The sequence below is a fragment of the Lacerta agilis genome, chromosome 2 (genome assembly GCF_009819535.1).
Source record: "Lacerta agilis isolate rLacAgi1 chromosome 2, rLacAgi1.pri, whole genome shotgun sequence".
In the NCBI taxonomy this organism is placed as follows: Eukaryota; Metazoa; Chordata; class Lepidosauria; order Squamata; family Lacertidae; genus Lacerta; species Lacerta agilis.
This window is the reverse complement of record NC_046313.1, coordinates 21,184,436-21,209,116: the sequence shown is the minus strand read 5'-3', so window position 1 is coordinate 21,209,116 and position 24,681 is coordinate 21,184,436. Positions and strand designations below refer to the sequence as shown.

General features: G+C 40.1%; 1 protein-coding gene across 1 annotated transcript in view; it reads right to left on the bottom strand.

Moving 5' to 3' along the window:
- CEP112 (centrosomal protein 112) overlaps positions 1 to 24,681 on the bottom strand; it is a 203,614-nt gene that overhangs the window by 115,066 nt on the left and 63,867 nt on the right. The window contains 2 exon segments of the mRNA XM_033138892.1: positions 1,852 to 1,987; positions 23,046 to 23,125. Of these exon segments, the coding sequence (XP_032994783.1) occupies positions 1,852 to 1,987; positions 23,046 to 23,125 (216 nt within the window).

The following is a 24,681-nucleotide window of genomic DNA, read 5'->3' as shown; positions in this document are numbered from 1 at the left end:
CTGCTGGCCCATCCCAACCCCTTAAGATCCGTTATTGAGCACAAACATTTGAGAAGGGCAAATCCATACATGGAGGGTTTCACAGGAATTGAACCGGTGCATGAAGTTCCAGCTCCCAAAGAAGTCTACGCATATATTGTCCTCAAGCTTAGACATCCACAGTCAACATATGGACATTGGGGTGGGATAAGAAATAACATGACCTTGGGAGCAAAGACAGATTAACATGTGAAGGAGGGTTGCTGTTTTGCCTAAGCACTACCACCAGTGGTCTCTGGAAAGTTCTGGGCACTTGGGTGTTTAAATAAGCAATCTTCCTGAGTGTTCTTATGGGCAGTCAAATAGGACTCCTTCATTCAACAACTGTAACTGTGATGAACATGGGTGTGGGAGCTGCTGAAGGAATCAGCCATAGAACTCAGTATATGCCTGAGTTCCCTACACAGTACAGATGTTTCCAAGAAAAGAGACTCTCTTTATCACAGGTCTATTCAGTGCTTTTTTCCATACCCCTAAACATTTTGTGAATCTAAGTTTGGCCTCATTGGGGGGCAGTATTTCAATATGAGTAGGAAAATGAGAGTACCCCTAAACACTTTAAAGAAAAAAAGTCCTGTGTCTATTTATTTTTTGGGGTGGTTTTTTTTTACAAGTTTGTGGCTTCTTCAGCAGCTCCAGAGTGTAGACTATGTGTACTCCCCAGTGTACAGATTATCCACAAGGAGCTGGCAAATGTGATGTTCCTTCCCACCAGGGGTTCCTTTGTGGAGTGAGAGGGGGTGCATCACTGCTATTCCATCCAACTTGGCTTCTTTCTGCCCAAAACCTAATATCTGGAGACACCATCTCCTGCAGCTATCATTTTGCCTCCCATTTTTTCAAACTAAAAATTAAGCTATTTACTGGTTTCATAAGTGTACCAATATACACATACACAACCAATGAACCACTGAACAAGGCTATATTGCACTATACGTATATTGAGACAAACACTTTAGAATTTCTGAAGTAATTGCACTCCTGTTTCTCATTTCTCTCCCACCCATCACTGATATATTACTGCATCCCTGTGTTTCCACTGGCCTATAAGAAATTGGCTGGCAAATCCTTCCTCCTCTCTACCCCAGTGGTACACGGTTCCCTAAAACTCACTCAGCAAACAGAGCCTCACATGACAATGGGTTTTCCCCCCTTTCCTTTTGTTTTAAAAATATATCACTTGCCATTTGCCATGCTTACATGGCCCTTTCTCCATTTCTTTCATTTGTGTTTTTTTTTTTTCCTTGTTTTTTTTTTTTTTTTTTTTTTGGTTTCCTTAAACAGTCATGTGCCGCTGCATCCGAGAGAATATCTATGACCCTTTCACAGGAAATATTGTGCCTTACCTGCACTGCAAGACTGAAATTAAATGCAAGTGGCTTCAGTAATGAAGTGAGGAGAAAGGTTTCCTACCATGCCAGACTTTCACATTATCGCAACAGTGAGATTGGCTAGATAGATCTAAAGTGAATTTTCCATTAAAAAGAAGAAATAAGAGATGTGAAAAATGGGAGATAAGATGCAACCCAGAACAATGCATAAACTAGTATTTTATTCTTGGAACTTCTGGAAAAAGCCCTAATCAGTAATACTGCTATGGATAGTTTTATAGCAATGTCAATCCTGGCTTTGTTATAAAGATAAATCAACGGCTAACATCCTTTTTTCTGACTTGCTGGCAAAGCCGCTGCATTGTGAAAGAGTTTGATGTAGCACTATCAAGTGAAGTATGTTTCTGGAAATATAAAATGAGAATATGCTTCCCCACTGAGACAGACAGTTGCAGAAAGGCTGGCATTGTGACCTCCTCACCTGCTCTTTCATTTCAGCATAGACTTTTTCTGAGTTCAGCTCCACCTGCCGCTTAAACTCCTCCAGGGCAGCATCAGCCTGCTGGGCATGCAGCCTCTGTACCTCCATCGCCCGAGTCAGCTGCTCCTCCTTCTCCCTAGAAAGTCAGAGAAATTTTTCATAGTTCAAGTATCAAATAAAAGAACATGTGCGCTTGTGTAGAAGAAAGGCCTTTAACCCTATCCATTTAAAGTAGTACTCAGGCTTTAATTTCCTGTCCATGGTTATGCCAAACTTCCCTTAGCAATACTTTGAAGGAGAGAACAACAAGTTGGATGGTAAATCAGAGATTATTCTCACTTGCTTATTGAGCAAAAAGAGCCCAAACATAGGACTAGCTTCTTGTGCAGGTTATTTCACCTTCAAAGTTTTCAGCTATACCAAGGAAGCTTAAGTAGTGCAGCTTTATTGTACCCCATAGAACCCTTTTATTTAATCTTCCATTAAGTAACGTTAACACATCATCCAAAGATATTTAATCAAGAAAACATTTGGAATATATATGCCTGCATTGTTACAGTATATGCCTACATTAACACATCAACAGAAGTATATCCCCTCCACCATCTCCTCTAAGAAAGAAAGAGGATTACTTGCTGCCTGGTATACGTCAGATTATTAAGTATGGAGAACATGACACACATTGGGATCTTCTCAAGTCAATTTAGTGAAAAATCTTAATGCGCAGTTATGATATCCATTCAGCATTTGCATGGGTGACACAACTTACGCTTCAAAAGAGTATGATTATCCCAAGTCACTTTATCTTAATGTCAAACAGTGAACACTAATTTTTAAAGACTAAAGATGCAGCTTTCAGGAGCATTAGAAACTGAAGTATCACAACTGACCATAATATGGTCTTTTTCAGAATTATGCACAAGTTCTTATTCTCGTAACAACCTTTGATCTTGGTATGATGCATGCAGCTGACATGTTTTAAAGCAATAAATCATTTCCCCTATTCCCAAAGTTCAGGGGTGGGTGTAGATCCTTACATATCCGAAACTGCACCATCCATGCACAAAAGGGCAGGTTAGGAGAAACTCTAGGGTTTGCAGACGTACAAAAAAAGAATGGAAGGAAACAGTCCCAAGTAGCCCAATGATGACTGAACGTGCTCAGCCTTTTGGTCAGAGGGAATGAAAAACTGGGTGGGGAGACCAGAGCAACTTCCTAGAAGATACTATGAATGGCTGGCTAGAGCACCAAACAGAAGCACTCCACATTGCAGGTCCTATTTGTCCATGAATACAAGCATGCCTATTTTCAATTCTCCTTGTATTTATGGCATAAGTCAGGGGTCAGCAAACGTTTTCCACAGAGGGCCGGTCCACTGTCCCTCAGACCTTGTGGGGTGCCAGACTATATTTTTTAAAAAAACAACAACCCCCCAGCTCTCCCCTCCCTACTCCACAGCACCGAATGAGCCCCGGTGGCTGCTTACCTGTGCCTTGCGAGTGGCAGGGGCTGGAGGCAGCAGCGGGATGATGAGCGGCGCAAAAGGGCTGGCTCCGAAGAGGGGCTGCTTAAAATGGGGCTCAGCCAACCACAGCTCAACAAAGCCCAGCCCCCTTCCTTCTCTAGGCAGGACGGGGAGAAGCCAGGAGGAAGGAGGGAGGGAGGGAGGGAGGGAGGAGGCACCGCCACGGTGTGTGAGCGAGAGGGGTAGGGAAATGGTGCAGCCCAAACGATCAGAATCCCCACGCTGATCCATACACAATTCCTGGACCGTCCACGGGCCGGATCCAGAAGGCAATTGGGTCAGATCCAGCCCCCGGGCCTTAGTTTGCCAACCCATGGTATAAGTTATTGTTTATACTACATTTCCTCTCAACTTCTCTCTTATATGTGAGTATTCTTAGGTGGTGGGTTTTTCTTTTAAAAAAGACTGCTATTTTGTGAGAACAAAACAAATGTGATTTTTACACACACACCCCAAATCTAGGACTCATACCTAACTTGCTTTCTTTATGGTTTTAATATAACAATACATGCGTGTAATATATATTTTATGTTTATTTTGTTTAGAAAGCTGTTAACCCTTTTTCTTTATAAACTCAAAATGGCTGACAAAAACAATGATACATAAAACAGATGCCTGCTTTTGTTTTTCCAGATTTGTATATTTGTAAATAATTTTTTTTTGCTAGCTTTGCCTTTATATATAGAAAAATTATTACTTTTTAAATACATTTCCGTTTCTACAGATCTGCATATTGACATATTTCTACACTGTTATGAAGTCACAATGATTAATACAGTAAATATATCAAACTGAATCTGATATAACTGACAGGCTATCTGCTGTCGGGGGTGTGTGTAAAATTCAACAAAAAGGGCTCATAGGCATGTAAACTCTAGAATAATTTCCACTAGGCTTAGATAGAAGTTTTGAAAGGTTTGGAGTGTTAGGTTTTTTTAAAAATAAATAAATAAATAGTGATCTATGTCTTTTAAAGATAGTGGTTAATTTTAGCTTTGGCTGCACTACCTAGAAGGAAGTTCCATTGAATTCCGATGTGTGTAGAACTGCAGTCTAACGCTGCCATTCAACCCCCCCTCCCCGCCACACACACATACAACACTTTGTGTGGGTCTGGATTGTGTGCAGTTTTTTGTCCCACTCGCCAAATGGGCAGGTAGGCAGAAGGGCTACTGGTGGGTTCCCCACTAATAGAAACCTGTAGAAAGTCCTGAAAAGGTCCCTTTTCATGAGTGCATCAGACCCAATTCAGGTTGAATTCTGCTCTAGCTCCAAGCTGGCACTTTTATTTGCCCCCACTTTCATCCCGGTGGTGTGAGCAGCAGGGCTGCTTATACAGTGTTGGTCCCACCGTTCTGTTAAGCGCTGCCAACCTGCAAAGCCGGGGTTTTGATTGCACCCTTACCAAACATGAAAAAGCAGCTTGCTGCAAATTGCTGTTTAGGAAAACATGTACTTGGGCAGCGTCATCAACATTCAGCCCGCTTGAAAGAAAACAAATAAAAACAGAATAACAGAACTGTATAGTTGGAAGGGAGTCTGAGGACCATCTTGTCCAACCCCCTACAATGATGGAATATGCAGCTGACTCATACGGGGATCGAACCTGCAACCTTGCCTCCTGTGAAACCCTTTGGGTTGAAGGGACACAGAGAGGTGAACAGAAGCTGCTGATGAACTGAAAACATGACATTCAATGTTATTGCCCTTGAATATGCAAAGTAAGTTTTTCTTCTCAGACTGTTGGCTGATACTTACGTTATCTAAACCAACCAACACACTCCATCTTACTCTCTGTGATAATTGCATTGAAATCTGTTTGTGCTTCAGGAATCTGATTTCATTTCTGATGTATTTCAACCATCAACCTCTTGAGAAGTTGCCTGCCAGGAATCAGCTTCCATTGATTTTCCAGGGTGCAGAAGCCAGTTCTACATCTACAGCAATAATTTGTAGTTCGCAACTTTTCCCCTCCAGGATATTGAGAAGTGTTGTTTCCATGAAGCATTAAAATATTCACTTTGAAGGTCTCCCTCCCACCCCCGGTATTACTTGTTGCAGTGCTCAATACAATACAATTACATCACTCAAATCCCTTAAAAACTGAGCTGGCATGAATATTAAAAGCACGAATTTAATCTTTGGCCTCAATTTATTTGTAAGAAAAAAATTCTTTCATCTCAATGTATAAAGGATATGGTTACAGAATTAGCAGAATTGCGTAAATAATCTCCATTTAAACATGACTATGAAGTCTAAATAACAATTTAAGGAAGAAATGCACAAATAAAGTGAGAATATGTATTCTAAATACTTGTCTTAAGTGTTTAAGCAATTATTTCACTTCCATCTCTCTTCCAAAATATAAAAAACAACTCTGTACAGAAGAGATAATACCAAAATATTCACAATGAGATCAACTAAAACTAGGGGTGATCTAATGGTATACTAATAATCTCTGAATATATATGTGGCTTACTACATGTCAAAACACAAATGATTACTTGTAATAACCACCCCAACTCAACAGTAACTTTGTGCATAAGGTTAAGGGCAAATCAATTAACAGAACAACTATTTCAGCATTTCAAAAGTCCTCTGGAACTACTTGCCATTTGATATCACTTATTTCAGATATTAAAAAGCCACAAGAAACACTAGGGAGTTAAGACCTTGCAAATGACTCAGTTAGTTTAACACAGGCTTCCCCAAACTTCAGCCCTCCAGATGTTTTGGAATACAATTCCCATCATCCCTGACCACTGGTCTTGTTAGCTAGGGAGCATGGGAGTTGAAGGCCAAAACATCTGGAGGGCCACAGTTTGGGGGTGCCTGGTTTAACAGGTCCACAGGTTTCTGTTAAAAACCCAGTAGATCAAGCCAGCCTGATCTGTTCCCCCACTTTGCCCTAAAACACCTCGTAATCTGAATGGATTTATGTTTGACTGGTGTATAAATTTCCCAACACAGGATAAAAGTTAAAAAGTTTATCAGGCAGAAGATGTTTCTGCACTCCACTCCAGGGACAAACTTTGTGAAATACCAATAAAACTCACTAGCAAGAGTATTCATTACAAGGAAAATCCTGAGAAACTTTATTCAGGAACTTGATTTCTTCTCTTATACTTTTTCAATTTATTTATACCTCTCGGACAAACAACAACAACAACAACAAAAACACACCCACACCCAAACCTCCTGGGTATTCTAATTACTATTCCTGCCCAAAAGAAAGGGAGCAGCCTCTGCAGGTTTTAATAAATCAAATAAGAATCATTTTTGTCTTTTGTCTTAAGGTACTTAAGTACTTGAAAGTATCAGGAGCTTGTAGCATTTGTCATTTATTTCTCAATCCATCCCAGAGACCTACAACAACCCACCCAGCTGCTTCCATAAGCCACTAAAACAACCTAAACCTGGATGATACACATATTCTGACAAAAATAAAGAGAAAGAGTGGCCCTCATGTTGCTAAGCAACAGTCACTAAGCCAAGGCTACCACTGGAAATTCCAGGTACTTCACCGACAGAAGAGACCTGTGGCTGTAATGGAAGTCAAGAAATGAAGAGCCATTGCAAAAGGAAGAGTGCGTATGTTCACATTTCTCGGACTTGGGAGACAACAGATAAGCCCAATTTTCTGCAAACTATTTCCACTCTTCCGTCTTGGTCAAAGACCTTCCCATCCAGCCTTACTTTCTCCCAAGAAGCTTTCTATGGGAAAGAACAACCTATGTTTCTTTTCTTAAGGACAACTGTAGAACAGGGGTTTGGGATAGTCCATTTCTGTTTTGGTATCACAGTTCCAAAGTATACTTCCAGGAGAGCCTCATCTTTCTTCAACTTTACTAAGTGATAGGGAAATGATGATCTAGCTCCTGTACTTAAGATTTGTGCAGATATTTAGTATCTCAGCATGCTCCTGAGATGCAACAACTGCTATGTGGCTGAATAGACTGTAAATTAGTAGAGTAAAACACAGCAGCTTCCATCTAGACATTTTAAAGTGTTTACAAACAGCTGTAAATCTTCTGGGAAGTAGCCAGATATTTTTTCCTGCAGTTTATTGTATTATACATACAAAATATTGTGGGTTGTTGTTGTTGTTAGGAAATACATTGAAAGAAATTGTACAAATGAGCTTATAAATGACACTCCCTATATGAGGATATGGAAATAAATCTGAAAGATCTGTCAGGCACCTTGATAAAATATTACATATGAAAATATTCTGCACCCTAGTCTCTCATCTTCCTGACTTCTTTGCATCTTCAAAAGAACTGTGACAAGCAGTTCTGATATTATATATTCTACTATTCTAAGGCAGAGGGATGTATGCCTTCTTCTCTAAAGCAGGCCACTATGAATCACCCAACATTATTAGAGGGCCTTTATCCATGGAAATAACTGTGGACATTTGAACTTTTGGCTGGTGAAAAGATTTTTAAATACAGGGTAAAATATGTTTATTTTGTAGGGTATAAACAGATGTGCCCGGGGGGGGGCATAAACTCTTATTTGGAAACAGACTATTGTTCCCACTTCTAGGGATGTGCACTGGAACACATGTATCCTCAAACATGCCAACATTTCTGTTCTCATATTGCGGAACACACAAATGCGAACAAAATGTAACAGCCATCAACTGGTGACTTAGACACATTTTCAACATAATTTATGCTTGCATGACAAGAAATCCCTGCAGGATTCAGAAGAGTCCTGCTTCTCTACTCACAGTGTACATATACAGGACTGTTTCCGCATTGCTTTAAAACACAGTTATGCTTAACTATGACTTAAAATGAATGTGCAGAATGCTGGTGCATGCGAACAAAACAGTAGCCATTTTGCTCCTTTCCTACTCGAGCTTCTGCTTTGCTGTCTGGAGGGAAGCCATGGTTTGGCTTTGTGTTACATCCAAACTCTGGTTGATGAGTTTGTCTCTATGCAAACAAAACATGAAGGTTGCTTCTTGGCTTGCTTCTCATGCTTTCTTTGGGGGAAAGAAACCACAAGCCCTCATTCAGGCGTAAGCCAAACCATGGCTTAGCTCCCAGCAGCACGGGAGGAGAAAAGCAGCCACAATTTTAGCCTCATATACCAGCATGCTATGTTTTCACCTTTATACTACAACGAAGCTTAACTGTTGTTTAAAGTGATATGTAAACCAGTTTACAGACATGTGCATAGACAACATACTAGGGCATTCCAAAGGGAAGTTCTATTTACACCGCCTTTATCCAACTTCTCCTTGGAGCTCACAGAAACCTGACCAAAACAAAATAAAAAATAAAAAAGAATCCTTCCAGTAGCACCTTAGAGACCAACTAAGTTTGTTCTTGGTATGAGCTTTCGTTTGCATGCACACTTCTTCAGATACCAAGATATCTGAAGAAGTGTGCATGCACACGAAAGCTCATACCAAGAACAAACTTAGTTGGTCTCTAAGGTGCTACTGGAAGGAATTTTTATTTTATTTTATTTTGTTGTGACTATGGCAGACCAACACGGCTACCTACTGTATCCTTCATATTTGTGCTATTTTTCTGTCCTTTAGTTGTGAAATAAAAAAACAGACAATAAACTGCATAATTAAAGATAAGCCTTTTTATAACTATTCACTGGAGTTAAGATGTAATTAAATACATTATTTAAGCAGCAGTTATCAGAATCAAAGAATGGCCATCTTTTACAGCAAAAAAATCCCAACCTGGAATATGTGCAGAATTTCTATTTTTGTTCAGAGAAGGGGGAGGAGGGGAAGAGACAGTGTGAAGTCATTCAAGCAGAATGATAACTAAACCAAACCCAGATCAAAGGAATAAAGAAGAAAGGCTGAAATGTGAAGCTGAAATATTTATTGCCTTCAAAACATCATCCCTGTCCTGTCCCTGGGCACTTTAATATTGTGGAGTTGCTAGAAAGCATTCTAAGTTGCATTCATCACTGCAGACAAATGAACCAAAATTTTAAGGAGACAACAGGCTTGTTCATTATTCAGTGGTTCTGAATGTAATATGGAATTTCTTGTTTAGGGTGGAAGAAAGCAAGCATTTAATTGAAAAATTGTATACAGTTTTGTGTATATTGTGATGTTAACATCAAATAAACTGTATGCAGCATTTTTAGTACACTAAGCCACAACTGAAAACTCCTTTGGGTATTATTATTAATATTAGCATATCAAAAATACAAAATTAAAAGTACATAATCCCCAATATCCTATATACTAATAATGAATTAATTATCAGACCATGGATACTTTTGCAACCAAAACAGCAGCATCCATGCACAATAGAAAGGTTCCAATGAGCTTAGAGGTAGTCAACAGAAGAACAAAATATCTTTAAGTAGGCAAAACCCTTAAGGGCACCCCAAGGAGGACTAAGCATGTTTAGTGGGCAAGAAATGCTAACTGATTGTTGGTTGGGTTGGGAGACTGGCAAATGAAAATCTGATGGAAGTGGGAATAGAATGGAGAATTAGAGAAGAGCAGCCAACTGGCTGGAACAATGAATATGGGGACTCCACACTACAACTTAATATTGCAGATCTGACTGGTCCATCATGAGTAAATAATTGTGAGTTGCCATAAGTACAAATTACAAATCTACCTGCAGCATTGTGGAAACAGTTTTAAAACAAAAACAAAATCCATAAGGGAAACATTTAGCAATTGATAATAAACATAATAAAATAGCAAATGCTTCAGTTATTCTGATGTCCAGTCTCTTCTAATACCTAAGAGAAAGCTCTCTTATTTTTGAATGACCATTTCTGTATTATCAACAAGTTTGTTAATTTAACTATCCCTGTAGGAGTCTACACACCGATGACAGTGAACTCCAAAATCCCAAAGGCATCCATAGGAAAAGATGGAAAATAGTACTTCCAAATTGCAAACTTGATCTTTCATGCCCTATTCAGAACAGGCTGACACCTTAACACTGGAACAATTTGTTTCTTAACAAGGAGCAATTATGTTTGTCCGCATTCAATGGTCCATCAGGACCAACACAGCCTCCCCAAGGAGATGCAGAGCTGAATGTTAGGGGCAGCCTACTCCAGTTCCTGGATGATCTGGGATAAAGCATCTGGGGATTTGGAGTTGTCTGCCATCAATATGTCAGCTTCTGCAAATATCGTTACAGATTTATTGAAAATACAGGCATAGCCATTTAAAAGCAAATACCTTCAAAAAGGAGAGAAAAGTTTATTCACTACTGGAAACAACTGGGCTCCATTAGATTAACTGACCAACGTGCTATTCTATAATGTTGATTAGAAATTGCTGAATGTTTCTCCTCCTAGTTTTTGGTTTTGGCTGTTTAAAATCTATTTCCACAATGCTGTTTGTAGGTATGTTTGTAAAATATAATAGATATAGAATATGGAAGGATTGTTAGGGGTTCTAATGTGTGTTTTTAATATGGTATCTAGTTGTTAAACACAAAGGAGACAGCACAGAACCCTAGGCCAAAAGGTAAAAACATTGAACTGGCATCTCCCATTGCGATCTCCTAGAATCCTAAGAGTCTGATACAGTTATATTTCTGGATAAGCAGGCTTAGAATATAAGCATAGTATGTGGTTTATATGTATCAGTCTAGGATGGCAAATGAGACTTGTTTCCCCACCCTCAACCCTACTGGAAGTGGCATTTACTGCCTTGGCAGGGTGATGGGGAAATATGTTGCTATTTCCCAGCCTCAGCGTGCCAGACGGGGTGATTTGACTGCTCCTCTCAGCCATGTGGAGGGCTGGGAAACATGACAAGAGCCCCGAGAGCCAATTAGCTTTAGGCTTAGCTCCTGGTGGGTGGGGATCCCAGGACAGACCTGGGTTAAGACTTTGTCCATCAAGATCTACTCTGGGAGTATTTAAGGCGAGCTGCAGGGGATTTGAGACCCCACAGTTTACATCTGGCTATCCCTCCTGCCCTCCCTTTATTAAACTTGTTTATGGACTATCCTTTCAGAAGGCAACAACCCTGCATTGACTTTCCTTTGGGTAATTTAGTGGTCACTGTATTCAGGGGCAGGAAGGAATTTGCCCTACAGAGTGATTGTCTGGGTCTGCAGGCTTGGCCTACCTGATAACAATCATCACACTGGGTGGGATCACTGAACGGGGTGGGAGGGATTTCAGTTTGGATGGATAGCCCCCAATATGATTTTAAGGTTCTAGAGGCATAAGAATAGTTGATAGGCACTGACATACAATGTGAGCATGCAATACGTTCAGTTACAATAACAAAACATCCTAAAGAAATTCTTCTGAAATGCTAGTTCATTTCACATCATGTAATATTACTTTGTAACCATCAAGTTATTTATCATGGTGGTGAATCCATCACCTACTGTACCTATCCTGTTGAAGATACCGGTAGTACATTAGAAATAGGCCTAAAGAGAAACCAAGTGCAGAAAGTTTTTATTTATTTTTTAGTTATAAGCATCTAACTAGCATTAATAGGCCCTGTGGAGAAATAAGGCGTGGGATCAGTTTCGAAACAGTTAATGGGATACTTATTCTTTTAAATGGTGACTATAAAATAAAGGTTTCCACATATTTTCTATTCTCTGTTCATACTTTACGTTGTGCCCCCTAGAGTGAGGGTTATGTCAGCATGTTCACTAGAACTAAAGGAATGTTTACAATATGATGGAAACTTTGACTGCTTTGGGACTAAATGGTTTCAGATGCTCAGAGTACCAAGTGGAGAACAGATGCTTTTCCCCAATGATTTAGGAGTAGAGGAAGAATATTAAAGTGGGGGGGGGGGGAGATAATCAACCTCTTCAGCCCTGCATATATCAGTTTTTAAATCACAAAGATTACTACTCTCATCATGATACAACTCTTTTAATGAGCAGAGTACTTAGCATCTATATACAGTAATGTCACAAACACAGTATTGAGCCCCTATAACGTATCAGCTTTGCCATTCCATGTTAAAATGTTCAGAAACTTGGCCCCTGTGTTCAGAAACCTCAGAGTTCCTAGATCCGTAGGATAAGGACGCCAAAACAACTGTGACATCCACACTCAATAAACAACCTCAACATTCTCCAATATAGCTATGGAGGTTCCAGAATCTCAGGGATTCATGATACCGTCCTACTCTGCAGTGAGGCAAAGCAAGGTCTCAGGCCTTCCTGAGTCTTCTGTAGTAGAGTCCTCTGAGTTAAAGGATGTCAGTACCATATCTTCAGGCTGGGTGTGGGGTGGTTCCTGGCATATATAACGGTGAGGAACGAAAGAGTGGGCATACCCCTTGCACAGTATCTAGTGGGATATTAATTCAGGCTGTTCTATGTTCAACCTCTGGCTTTCAGGTCTAAACCACAATGTCAAAGGATTTGGAAACTTCTTCCTACAGAAATGTGATGTGCTACCCAAAGGAAGAAGGAGGAAATTTTAATCTTGCCATATAAATTTTCAGAAGCGACTTCATTCATGACACATTCCCTAAGCCACAATTAAATAACATTAGACACCACTTCTAAAAAAAATGGCTCTGTGCAAATCTTCCACAGGAATATCTCCGATATTCATTTATGCAAAAAAATGGCAGGTCTGCAACTAGCAATATGGAAGGCAAGTCTTATCCAATATCTTCCCCCAACATCCTCATACACACTTACCGGTAGTTTAGCCCATTTTCAGCTCTGTGTCTTGTCTGGCTTGGAAACAGAATCACAAAACCTTACGGGTTGCCTCTGAACCTGCTTACTTAACAAATGGCTCTCTGTGAATTTTGCACCAGGAAAATCTTAGCTAATTCTGAAAGAAGAACATTATAAATTTTAACTATAAGCTATATGATGTGCAGGGCACATTAGATCAAAAACACCAATCCTAGTAACACAAGATAAGGCACATGGGTACGCAGGCCGACATGTCAAAGGACAATATGTGAAACTATAACACTAAAGGGGGGGGAAGCATTCAAAGTTCTAGGCCTAAGGGACAAAATAAAAACTGCCAAATTGCTGTGTCCAAATGGAATTCACTCAAAAGTTCTCAAAGAACTCAAATGCTGATCTTCTGACAAGAATATGTAACATGTCCCTCAGAACAGCCTCCATACCTGAGGACTGGAAAGTAGTCAATGTAACATCAATTTTTTAAAAAGGGACAAGGGAGGGTGTGTCCTGGATATTACAGACTGATCAGCTTAACATCTATCCCAGGGAAACTTGGTCGAGAGGGCGATTTTAAAACAAAAACAACCAAAAACAAACAAACCACCAAACACCAAGCATATAGAAGAATAAGTCTTACTGAAGCAGGACCAGCAGGGTTTCTGCAAGGGCAACTCCTGGACAACCCATAAAGCTGAATGTTGCAAGATTCAGGACAAATAAAATAAAGCACTTCTTCATGTAGCGCATAGTTGAACTATGGAACTTGCTCCCACAAGAGGCAGTGATGGCCACCAATCTCAATGCCTTTAAAAGAGGATTAGAGAATTCATGGAGGAGAGGGCTAGCGATGCTGCTAGTCATGATAACTATGGACTTCCTCCACAGCTGGAGGCAGTGATGGAAACCGTCTGAATACCATTTGCTGGAAACCTTTTTTTTTTTTTTTAGGGGGGAGTGCTATTATGTTTGAATCTTGCTTGTGGATTTCCCACAGTCATCTGTTCACCACTATGAAAACAGAATGATGGACCAGATAGGTTATTGGCCTGATCCAACAGGCTTTTCTCATATTAAAGGTAAGGGACCCCTGACCATTAGGTCCAGTCGTGGATGACTCTGGGGTTGCGGCACTCATGTTGCTTTATTGGCCGAGGGAGCCGGCGTACAGCTTCCAGATCATGTGGCCAGGATGACTAAGCCGCTTCTGGCGAACCAGAGCAGCGCACGGAATGCCGTTTACCTTCCCGCCGGAGCAGTACCTATTTATCTACTTGCACTTTGACGTGCTTTCAAACTGCTAGGTTGGCAGGAGCAGGGACCGAGCAACGGGAGCTCACCCCGCCGCAGGGATTCGAACCGCTGACTTTCTGAACGGCAAGCCCTAGGCTCTGTGGTTTAACCCACAGCGCCACCCGCGTCCGTTCTCATATCAGAAGTTGGGGAATGCTGAGTTCTAGAAGCAATGAGGTTGTTGGTTATCATATAATTTGATTATGTATTGAGTAAATTCTTCTATTAAGCTCACATGATGTGTTCAGGGTACTCATCTGATTGATGTACCACAAAGATAGCACAATGATTTAGACATATATATCATACAAAGGGTGATAATTCCTAAATAGATGTCAAGACAACTTTAATTGAGAGGGACAAGCTTTTGATGGGAGATGAAGACATTTCAGGAGTCTAACGCTATTTTATGACAGACATCTTGTTCATATGAAGCAAGACATGCAGGCAAGCAATTACTGTAGAAGTTATGTAAGTCTTATTGCCAGTACCAACAATGGAGTTATCAACTTTTCCCACAATGTCACAATCTACTACTAAAAAAAACCCCTCAGTAAGCACACTAGCATTCAAACCCTCAGAAGTCACTGAAGAACCACATTACTCCCAACACATATTGTTACAAGAGACAAAATGGTGTTTTTTTATTCATGTATTCCCAAAGAACAAGACAATATTTAAAAAAATATATATATTCTTAACGGGCTATCTTATCCAAATGATCACAATGTCATACCAACTTCTGCATATTGTGGAAAAGAAGTCTGTACAGTATATGATACTGTCGCTGAGATTTGTAAAGCTTGACCTTCCAAACACTGACATTGTGCAAAGCCTTTCATTTTAAACAAGATCTGATCAGATGTACACACCAAAGAAAGATATGTGGCACTACCTTCTTACATAAAAATTTTTTTAGAATGAATTTTAAGCAGTTGGTGGGTAAGCATTTGTTCTATAAGAAGAAGAGTTTGGATTTGATATCCCACTTTATCACTACCCTAAGGAGTCTCAAAGTGGTTAACAATCTCCTTTCCCTTTCACCCCCACAACAAACACTCTGTGAGGTGAGAAGTGTGACTAGCCCAAGGTCACCCAGCAAGCTGCATGTGGATGAGTGGGAAATTGAATCCAGTTCACCAGATTATGAGTCTACCTCACTTAACCACTACGCCACACTGGCTCTCTCATCAGCACTTGCAACAGCTTTAGGCTTGGCTCCCAAGACAGGTAAGGAAAGTAACATAAAGGTTCATCATCATAATCTCCATCACCAAACACTTGATCGTAGATCACATCCACATATGCTTTTGACAATTTAATGTGTGTTTGACCCATTTCACTCACCAAGCTACATGAGTGTCAGTGGAAAATTATGGCCTATGGATAACATACTTGCAGAAAACAACTACAGTACAATCAAAGCAAATATAGTAACAGTGCAGTTCTATGCATTTCTACTCATAATTAAGTTCCACTGATCTCAGTTAAGGCTTCCTCCCAGAAAACTATGTAGAGCAGGGATGGGGAACCTGTTGCCCTTCAGATGTTGTTAAGCTCCAATTCTTGTCAGCTCCAGCCAACATGGACAATGGTCAGTGATAGTTGTAGTCCACAACATGTGGAACTCCACAGGTCCCCTTTCTCTGGTGTAGAGGACTGCAATCAAGCTTGCACTAAGGGTAGCGATCACTTTGAAAAATAATATCTGATCTCACACAAGAGTAGTGTTAAGTGAAGTAACTCTGTGGTCCCGGTCCCCCCAAATTTATGGATCACACCAACACCCTACTGTGGAATATCAGTTTATTGTGTAAGTTAGCTGAACAGGATGCAAGAATGAAGTATATTCCTGTTCTTATATTTAGTTACTTATGGAACTGTGGCAGCCCACTAGTAGTTGATCTGCCATTCATGTAGATCAATCCATGTAGTACAAAATGTATCAGGTCCCTGTGCAAAGATCACCAGTGAAAGAATGAGAACAGCTGGAAAAGTGAATTAATGACAGCACTTGCAAGTCACATATCGGAAAACAATATCCCTGTGCAAATAGCTTAGACAACTATCAGATCTTAGAATCACCAATATTACACCTAACATTTCAGAGCTGACAGCGAAGCAGGCTACTGTATATGGAACTAAATTATTTGCTAATGTAATACATACCCCACTTAAAGCACAGCGTACATGGTGCTCCTAACAATAGCCATCTAAGTACTTGATAGGACTTGATGTGCATAAAGAACATGCTCTGGATCTTAGTTTCATTGCATGCATGCCCATACACATTTTTAATTGGCCAGGTCATTTTGTTTATGAATGTATCTTCTTTCATCCATTTTTACTATGCTTACCATTTTTACATTTCTTAACCTACCCAACCCGGCTTTTTCAACACACACTTAAAAACCCCACTTTTCAGCATTTGGTGTATACTCTGTATATACTTAGCAATGTAATCCCAGCCCCCCATTTTCTGTATTCATTGCAAATGAGATTACATCCAGAAAGGTTTAGCCTAATAAGTGATCTGTCCCTCATAACATGCCATTATGATTCAACTAACATACAGTAATCAGAAAGAACCTCCCTTGCCCTAAGTAATTATATAGGCATTATGTGTTCAGTCATGGTGTGTAGACATTTTAAATTACTTTCTAAAGAAACACTAACTTATATTAAAACAATTTCCACTAAGGAGAACATGGCAGTGACTAGTTTGCCAACATTAAATATAAATCAGCATTGACAGGAAATGTGAAGCAATTATGAGAACTGCAAAGCAGAAAAGAGTATTTTTAAACATGCTTCCAATGGAAGCATAGGCACATTAACAAGAATTCAAACCCACAAATCTGCTGGGCTGAAGCAAGTTAGGATATGGCCTATGTCCCCTGGCAGAAGGGAGTCTTTATCTGTGGAAATACCCCTACCAGCAGAAGTCTGCTGAGTACCATGAAGGCTCTGTGGCTTCAGATGGAGTGTAGTGGTGTGGAGACTGGCTGCTTGTTGCAGGAGCCAGTGCCTCCCTTGAAACATGCCTTGATGGTACTCCAGGAAGGTGCTGGGGGACAGGAACATAGCTCAAGTAAATGACCATCTCCATGCAAGGGGTGCATGGCCATGGGGGTTTCACAGTCTCCCTGGACCATGCTAAGCACTGACCATGAGATATGGAAAACATTCCCCGTTGCTGGTGGAAAGGGTGGCAGAGGTGCCAGGCAATTCCAGAAGCATGAAATATGGCAGAGTCAGTTATAACGTATACAGTAAATTAAAAAAATGTCACGAACAGAACCTCCTAAATTTAAAGTAGCTGCGGCCACCCTATTATTTCCTAGTTGGAAACATTTAGTTATATGATACTTTAATGCAAGAGCAAGACTAGACTTTGGAATACAATGTAACTACAACTTTAATTGTCACAAAGGTGGAAGCAGAATAAAAAAAGTAACTTACTGCAACAAACAATCTACATACCTAAAGACTGCTTCTTTATCTGATGGGCAGACTGAAAAAACCAGTCATTATAGCATGGAAATATTTTCACCGTAGATATAAGAATAACACAATTCTATTAGAGGCTCACATTTTATTTCTTGGTTTAGGGGATTAAAAAAACAACCTTTGCTCTATTTAACTTAATAACTTTTCCTGTTCAAACCTGCATTTGTTTGCTTGAACAACACTCAACCGAATCATACTCTGGTCTTTCATTCATTCATTTGATTTGTATGCCTTCGTCCAAAGATTACGGGGCAGCTGACAACATAATACAAAATGAGAGCACAAATAACCCCCCCCACACACACACACACAAACACATTTTAAAGACCATAGAATGTTAATCAGCCAAAGGCCTGGTTATAAGATAAAAATGAAATGCTCCATCTCCTTTGCTCTACTCAAAGCCCAGCTCCATCAGGCTCCTCCCTGAATTGTCATCTAGCAACAGCCATTTAATCAGAGAACAGAGGGAGAGAAAGCGGGATCTGCAGCGGCTCTACATCAGTGTTGCTGAAAGTATTATCTGAAGAAGTGTGCATGCACGTGAAAACTCATACCAGGAACAAACTTAGTTGGTCTCTAAGGTGCTACTGGAAGGATTTTTTTTATTTATTTTGTTTTGACTATGGCAGACCAACACGGCTACCTACCTGTAGGTGAAAGATAGTAACTTTTAGCTCTTTCTCTCCTAGAGATCTTTTCATTCCAAATGATCATTACAAGAACTCTATGCCTAAATTCTCTTCCTCACCTCCATCCCTTTTCAGTTTGCATTGCCTTTTAGATTGTGAGGGGATGAGAGGGAGAATGCCCCATTGTGCAAGTCCCACTGTGCAAGTTAGTGCCCTTGCTTCCGCTGATGGGACTCATTAGGTAATTGCTGCCCTTATGGTTTTGCTTTGGAGAAAACAAGCCATTAACAGTGTACTGTGTTTACAGTTTAGAGCAGGGTATTCTCTACAACATATATACCAACAAACAGCCCAACCCTACTCAAAAGTAAGTCCAAGTGAATCCAGTGGGGTTTACTCCCAAGTAGGGATGGGGACAAAATTAAATTTGATTCACCTTTAAAGATGAACCTGCCTAATTTCCACATTCAGAAAAAATACATAAACTGAAGCCATCCTTCAAAATTCATATTTCTACGAAATTTGCAATGCTGTTCCCCAACCAAGTAATCTGTACAAAAATGTGTATAGTTGGGCAAAATGGGCATAAAAATACTTTTACTGGTCAAAATTGCTTTGCAAAAACATGTAGATTTTGCAGAATTGTGTATATTCCTTTCTCCAGCAGCACTGTTAGCAGAGGGACTCAGGAGCAGTGGCAGTTTCACCAGCGATATGCCACTGAGTGAAACCAACATTGCACTCTGCTCTCATACAATGCAGAGGAAGAAACAAGCTGTATTGCCGAGGTGCCGATATAGCTTGTTCCTCCCTCTGCATTTTTAAACTGCTCGACTGAGGATGAGTGTGCAGCTGCCCTTACCTCAACCAAGCAGTTAAATGAGCCCCAAGACCAACACTGGCTCCCGTGAGCCGGTGGTGGGGGCTCCGTGAAACTGCTCAGCTGAGGGGAGCACAGTTGGCACTCCTCACAGCAAGCAGTTAAAGGAGCACTAATGCTCAGCCTGCTCGCGGCGGGACTGTCTCTACTGGGGAATGGGAACCTTCCCTCCACCCAGCTGAGCTAGGCAAACAAGTTGTGTTGTCCTAGCCCACAAGCGCCTGGGTGAAACCACCTCAGCTCCCTAGGTGAGAGCTGGAGCAGTTTCACCAGGTGCCTCATGGGCAGAGACAATGCAGATTGTTTTTTCAACATCATGGTATATCACCAAATGGCGATGTTTGGTTGGCGATACACCATGAAGTTGAAAAGCTAATATCGCCCAGTCCTATTGTGTGTTATGTTTGTTATCTAAGAAATAACATATCTGTGTCTCTCTAAAAAAATCTGAATGCGTTTCCCATGATGAAAAGGAAAGGATACTTGTTAAACTGCCCTAAAATACAGGTGAAAATCGAAAAATTAGAATATCGTGGAAAGGTTCATTTCTTTCAGTAATTCAACTTAAAAGGTGAAACTAATATATGAGATAGATTCATGACATGCAAAGCGAGATATGTCAAGCCTTTATTTGCTATAATTGTGTTGATTATGGCGCACATCTGATGAGAACCCCAAATTAACAATTTCAACTTTGGGGTTTTCATCAGCTGTACGCCATAATCATCACAATCGTAACAAATAAAGGCTTGATGTATCTCACTTTGCATGTCATGAGTCTATCTCATATATTAAACTCCAGGAGCTAATGAAAACAATTGCTTACATAAATGGAATTTTCCATGATATTCTAATTTTTTGAGTTTCGCCTGTATTGTTCACCTCTCTTAAACCAGCAACTAGTAAAACTCAAACTACAGCAGTACCTCGGGTTACAAACTTAATTCATTCTGGAGGTCCGTTCTTAACCTGAAACCGTTCTTAACCTGAGGTACCACTTTAGCTAATGGGGCCTCCCACTGCCACCGTGCTGCCACGGCGCGATTTCTGTTCTCATCCTGAAGTAAAGTTCTTAACCCGAGGTTCTTAACCCGATTTTGTGATTTCATTGCTTCTTTTATTTTTATATATTGTGTTTTATTGTATTACAATCTGAATTCTATGGAATTGGTTCACAAAGTGCAGGGCTTGCAAAGCTTGCAATCAATTGGTTGGGCACTTGGGAAACACTGCACAAGGGATTTTTGCAGGCACTGCACTTTGTGTGATGTAGGGAAGGTGTTTGGGCTTGACCAAAATGGCCTAGCAAACCCAATTGGGAGGCCTGTTCAACTACATTTGGCCCAGGTAGGCTGCCCACCCCTCATCTATAGTCTCCAACCACATGGTTAAGATCAGTGTTACCATGCAGCAATTGTGTAGATTTTCAAGCAACACAGAGGGATGATAAGCTGTTTAATAGTTGCTGTGCAGCTTTTGGTATAGCCCACATCCATTTCTATGGATTAATGGGAGTGACTACCTCTTCACTGCTACGGTGGCACTAGCCCTAATCTAGCAAGCATTTGTAAGATAGTAACAGAAGGAACATAATAGAGGGAAGAAAAGAATCTTGCAGCTGCTCTTTTTCTAGTCCCAGAACTCAAAAGAAATGTGGAACTGAATAGACCAGATCAGAGTCAGCTTCTGATCTAGTAAATTTCACTCCTGAAATAATTTCACACTTTTTTTTCATTTTAAGGGGCTGCATAAATCATTTAAGATATTTAAGCATCCCTTCACTTAGGAAAACAAGGAAGTGCAATTAAAAATAAGTTTTAAAAACTGTCAAAAAACAGTTTCAAAACTGCTTTCTGCATGGAGTGGAAGGAGCATATTATCAGTCACAGGCACCATACTGCAGGCTCTCAGAATCATGCTAAAAGGGACACATTTCTATCTCAAGTGTGCTGGCTATGTTTATGTTTTTCTGTCACAGAGCTTTAAGCACTACAAGGCAGTATCACATGAGATGATGGCAGAACAAAACAGCTGCTCACATGCAAAAGCACATTGCCTAGAAGCAATGAGCCCCTTATAATATTGCCTCAAATCTCTGAAAAATCATCTGTACATAGTCTAAAGATCTGCCAAGTTGAGAACTTATAAGGGCATACTATAAGCACACACATGAAATAAACACAAAACACTACACAGACACAGACACACACACAACACCCCTTTCAAAATATAGCTAGTTTACCCCCTTTCCTTCCCATGCAGAATATATGTTTCTGGGTTCTGCACAATTATCAGGTGTACATAATCAGGCCATACATCTATTCCCTGAAAACGCACAATACAACCTTCATTCCTTTATATGCTGCTATTTACCTAAAAACAACTGTGAGAACACCATAAGATAATATTTTAATGTGAGTATGAGCATCGTCTTTGGGATTTACCATAAATTAATACAGCAGCCATCAACACTAAATGCTCAAAGTGTAAATGCTCTCTCATCTCAGTGTGCTGGAATATTTATTAGAGTTGAACTAAAAAGAGGAGTTTGTGGTTTTTGCCAAAGCTTTCATCTGCTGAAAAAAGCACACACCTTTAGCAGTTGGGGTTTGGAAATGGGCAAATGCACTCACTTATTCAGAGTCAGGACAGGGTGCACTGACTTGGCTCTTAAATGGTTTTGTAATGCTGTCATATAGTCATATAGGATAAGGTGCACCTTATCCTTACGTTCATGCAAAACCTGACTTTCAGGGGAAAAGTAGAGGAGCACATGGATGACAATCTTGATGTAGCAACAGAGAGGGTAAAAATATTGCTACAAGCACAGTTAGTTTTTACAGGTAACTTTTAAACTCAACAAATATTTACAGAGCACTGCTCTGTACAGATCTATATTTCACACTGAAAAAACAAAATACAATATTTATTTGTATCACCATATTGTCATTGCTTTGTTATATTACTGCTTATAAAAGCTATAAGCAAAAGGTGACATTAAACTCTGCATGCACAGGAACTTTTCAAATGCCCTAAAAAAAACCACAACTGGATATGCACAATTAACACAGGCAGCAATTTTAATCTCCAGACCTCACTGTTTTTAATCACATACTGGGTGACGCTTTTTGATTGAACAGTAGAAAGAAAGAACAGCACTCTTCTTAAGAGTTTGATGCCTTTTCTTGAGAAGAGCTCTTTGCCTACAATGCAGACAGCCCTTTTCTTTTTACAGAGAAATGAGGATATAGTGAAAGTGTCCAAATAGCAGAGATAAGTGGAACTTCACCACTCTTGATTCTATCTGCATGGCTAAGAGTCACCTCTCTCCATCATGTACAGGTATATTAAGATACAAGCATGAATCCAGTATCAACAAAACCTACATATGTATTAGGATAACAACACTATATGAATTTATATAATGTATAGGAATCTATGGGAGTATATTACATTGTGTGTGTGTGTGTGTGTGTGTGTGTTTGTGTTTATTTACTTACACACACACACACACACACACACACACACACACACTTTCTCTCTCTTTCTTATACACATCTTTGTTCTCCACACCCCCTCACTTCTCCCCTTTTTTTCCTTTGTATCAATTTATTTCTTTATAACCGAGATTCTTTCAATAAAAATATTAATATTCAAAAAACAAAACATAATCTTCCTCAGGAACATTCTGGAGCCATTTTACTCACCTCAGCATGTCTTCCATTTTTCGTATTCTCCTATGGGAATCCTTCCTCTCCTTCTCAAAGTCATTCTGCAACCCATGCATCTAACATTTAAAAAAGAAAAAGAGTTACATTCCAGCCATCACACACCTGATAACTGTGACATATGGTCAGTGCCATTCATTCTCTGAGGTCTTCCACAACAGACTCTATGTGGGGCTGCATTTGAAGATGGTTCTGAAACTTCAGCTAATGCGGAATACAGCAGCCTGCCCATTAACCACTATTCTCACATATCACCTGTTTTGAAATACAGTCGTGCCTTAGTTCGCGAACGCCTTGTGAGTCAAATGTTTAGGCTCTTGAATGCCGCAAACCCAGAAGTGAGTGTTCCGATTTGCGAACGTTCTTTGGAACCCAAACATCTAACGCAACTTCCACAGCTTCCAATTAGCTGCAGGAGCTTCCTGCAGCCAACTGGAAGCCGTGCCTTGGTTTCCGAACGTATTGGAAGTCAAACTGACTTCCGGAACGGATTCCGTTCAACTTACAATGTACCACTGTATCTGCAATGCTCCCAGTTTGTTTTCCAGTCCAATATTAAAGGCTTATTTAAAGCAGAGCTTTCCAAACTGTGTGTCACAATACATTAGCGTGTCAGCTGCAATGTGTGTGTCGTGGGAACACTCCCTGCACTCCTCCCAGGACTGGAAAGGGCCAGTCTATTTCCTGTAAAAGGCTACTCCTGCCTTTGTCCACTAGAGGTGCAAGTAACCCCGACCAGTGATGCAAGTGAACTTGGGACAAAGCTAAGTGAGCATGAGCCAGATAGTCATGTAAAATATAGTAGTGTTAAGAAATAAAACAGCATAACTGAGAGTTTCAAATGTTTTTTTAAAAATATATTTCTTGTTAGTGGAACTTGCCAGGGAGAGCTTTGTCCCTTTTGCTACCTTGTACTGCAAAGCAGATTGAAAGCCGCCATCTCACCATTCTTGACCAATGTGATCACAGATTTTACATACTCTAAAATATCTAATTTCTCACTACGTCTTCCTCAATTAAATAAGTCAAAAGTTATGGAAAGCTATGAAGACCAGCTAATATACCTATGATTGTAATGTTTGGTTGCTAGCAATTCTGCTCTGTAGAAGGTCTTTTACTTTGAGGTCTGCTTTTCTTTATTGGTCCAACAGAGTCAAAACTTTAAACTTGCTAGACATATGTTCCCAGTGGTTTTGCCCAAGGCAGAATAGGTGTTAAGGTTGTTTCTTCCTTTGATATGGTTCTGATACCTATGTGGAACTGTCAACCTCATGTCTGTTGTAGAGATAGTTCTCCTCATTTGTCTAGTGGAGTTTTCAAGCTTAATATGCTGCAATAAATAAAATAACAACAGTAGAATATGTCTGTTGAATTAGCCCCTACTAATGTAGTTGCATTTAAGGGGTGTTTTTATGCCTTGTAGGTAAACCACAGATGGCTAATAATTTCAGCCCTGGGGTCATCTATTATCCTGCAGAGAACCCTTCAAAGGACATCTGCCAGTGGACAAAAAAAAAAACAACAGAAGCCACCCACACTCTCATGCATGTATACATACACACACACACCAGAAAATGCACACAAAATGCTGAAGATGGTGGTGTCAAACCTATGG